Raw genomic sequence first — 1,797 nt, forward strand, 5'->3', positions numbered from 1 at the left:
GCCCTGGCGAAGAGCATGCTCTTCTGGGCTCCAAAAATTTCGAACGGATAGGCTACCACACACACACACACACACAACAACAACAATAACAACAACAACAACAACCAAAGCCACCACCACCACCAACAACAACAACAACAACAAAGGCACAGAACACGGACACAATCAGCCAGAACCATTGCTCACCTCGGAGGACGTCCGTCCTGACATTGAGCACGGGGACCTTGTAGACCTTCTCCAGGTAGTTCTTGATGTCGAAGTGGCTCATCCTAGGGAGAGATAACATATGGACACAGATGAACAGTTTGGGGGGGGGGGTGAAATGGCACGAGTTTAACGCCCCTATCAACACTATTAGGTTATTTAAGAGGCAGGACCTCCTAGTGTAACGTCCGTCTCCGACAGGACCGAGAACAGTTTGGAGACAAATGTTTGGGTAAAGACTTTCAGTGTGGTTGGTGGGTGGTTGGTGTGTGCTTTGTTCCTTTTTAAAAATCATCCTGGGGCGAAAAAAATGGCCACAGATTAACACAGTTTTCAGATAAATGTTAGGAAAAAGATTTTTCAGTGGGTCATTGGTGGGTGTTCTTGTGTGGCTTGCTCATTTTTTAAAATCAAACACCTATCGTCCTTACCTACCCTCCTTTTGTTTGAATACTATTACCCAGTGACACTACACCTCTAATCTTCGGCACTTATGTGACCTGACTGTGATGCAAGTGCCAAAAAATTATTATTAAAATAAAAAGTACAAACCCCATGTATAAAAAGTATTCAAAAACCTAGGGATCTATATCATGTGCAACGTGCACTATGTATTTTCATCACACCAGCTGTAAGATCGGAAGACACATCCTTAAAAGTCTTCCTTAATTCCGAACGTACTGACTAGGTCTCTCCCTTGGAGCATTCATGTATCAAGGAAGCAAAGAGCGGAAGGGACGGAAGTAATACTTGAGAAATCTTCTTCCTCTACCACACAAAGCTGTATCATGTGTACTCCGCTTTAAGATCGTCTGTCAAGACGCAAAAGGCCATTAAAAAATTGGATATGCACATCGACAATAATGGTCATACATGTATAACTGTCTTTAGGCCATTCTCAAAGGAGGGACATTAACATGTTCTTATGCACAGTAGAATTATACATGGGCTGACTTATCAATGTCATGCTCATACTGTGCCAGAACAACATAAGGGGAACTGCTGCTTTTTCTTTCCTCATCCTTACTATCGTCATTTTCCTCTACTTCTTTTGTATGTTTGTCACTCTCTAGTGAACTGTTATTTCCGGGGTACCTTGATACTCTGAGCTACTCTGAGCTACTCTGAGCTACTCTGAGATACTCTGAGATACTCAACAATATAACAATTCTCCCCATGCGGAAATGGACCTGGACAGACGTTGAACGTCCAAAAAACGGCGGCCACCCGGAACATTACAGACGTCCATTCACGCCAAACAGACCGGTGAGAAATAATAATTTTCTAAATGTCTTCCTGTTCGGCGCCACTCCAGGGTTCATTTGCATGTTTCCCACATACAAACACAGCGTATGTCCTTCATATATAGCTTCCTGTCAAAGCATTGCTTCCCCTAACCTCATTGTAAATCACATTCATGGGGGAAAACTCAACGCGTAAACACTACCACAAACAAAACGTATAGATTTTCTAGCAGATTTGTTTTAAAAAATTATTGTATCTATCATTTTTTATCTTATCAAATTTATTTATCTAGTTTTTTGTTTGTTTGCTGTTGTTGTTTTATATTTTATTTTGATTGGGGGGGGGGGG

At 41.7% G+C, this 1,797-nt stretch overlaps 1 protein-coding gene across 1 annotated transcript in view; it reads right to left on the reverse strand.

Annotated features, from left to right (window-relative positions):
* Positions 1-1,797, reverse strand: part of LOC101846812 (39S ribosomal protein L23, mitochondrial) — a 67,600-nt gene that overhangs the window by 3,138 nt on the left and 62,665 nt on the right. The window contains exon 3 of the mRNA XM_035969543.1: positions 164-269. Within this exon, the coding sequence (XP_035825436.1) occupies positions 164-269 (106 nt within the window). The remainder of the gene's footprint in view (positions 1-163; positions 270-1,797) is intronic.

The sequence above is a fragment of the Aplysia californica genome, unplaced genomic scaffold (genome assembly GCF_000002075.1).
Source record: "Aplysia californica isolate F4 #8 unplaced genomic scaffold, AplCal3.0 scaffold00154, whole genome shotgun sequence".
In the NCBI taxonomy this organism is placed as follows: domain Eukaryota; kingdom Metazoa; phylum Mollusca; class Gastropoda; order Aplysiida; family Aplysiidae; genus Aplysia; species Aplysia californica.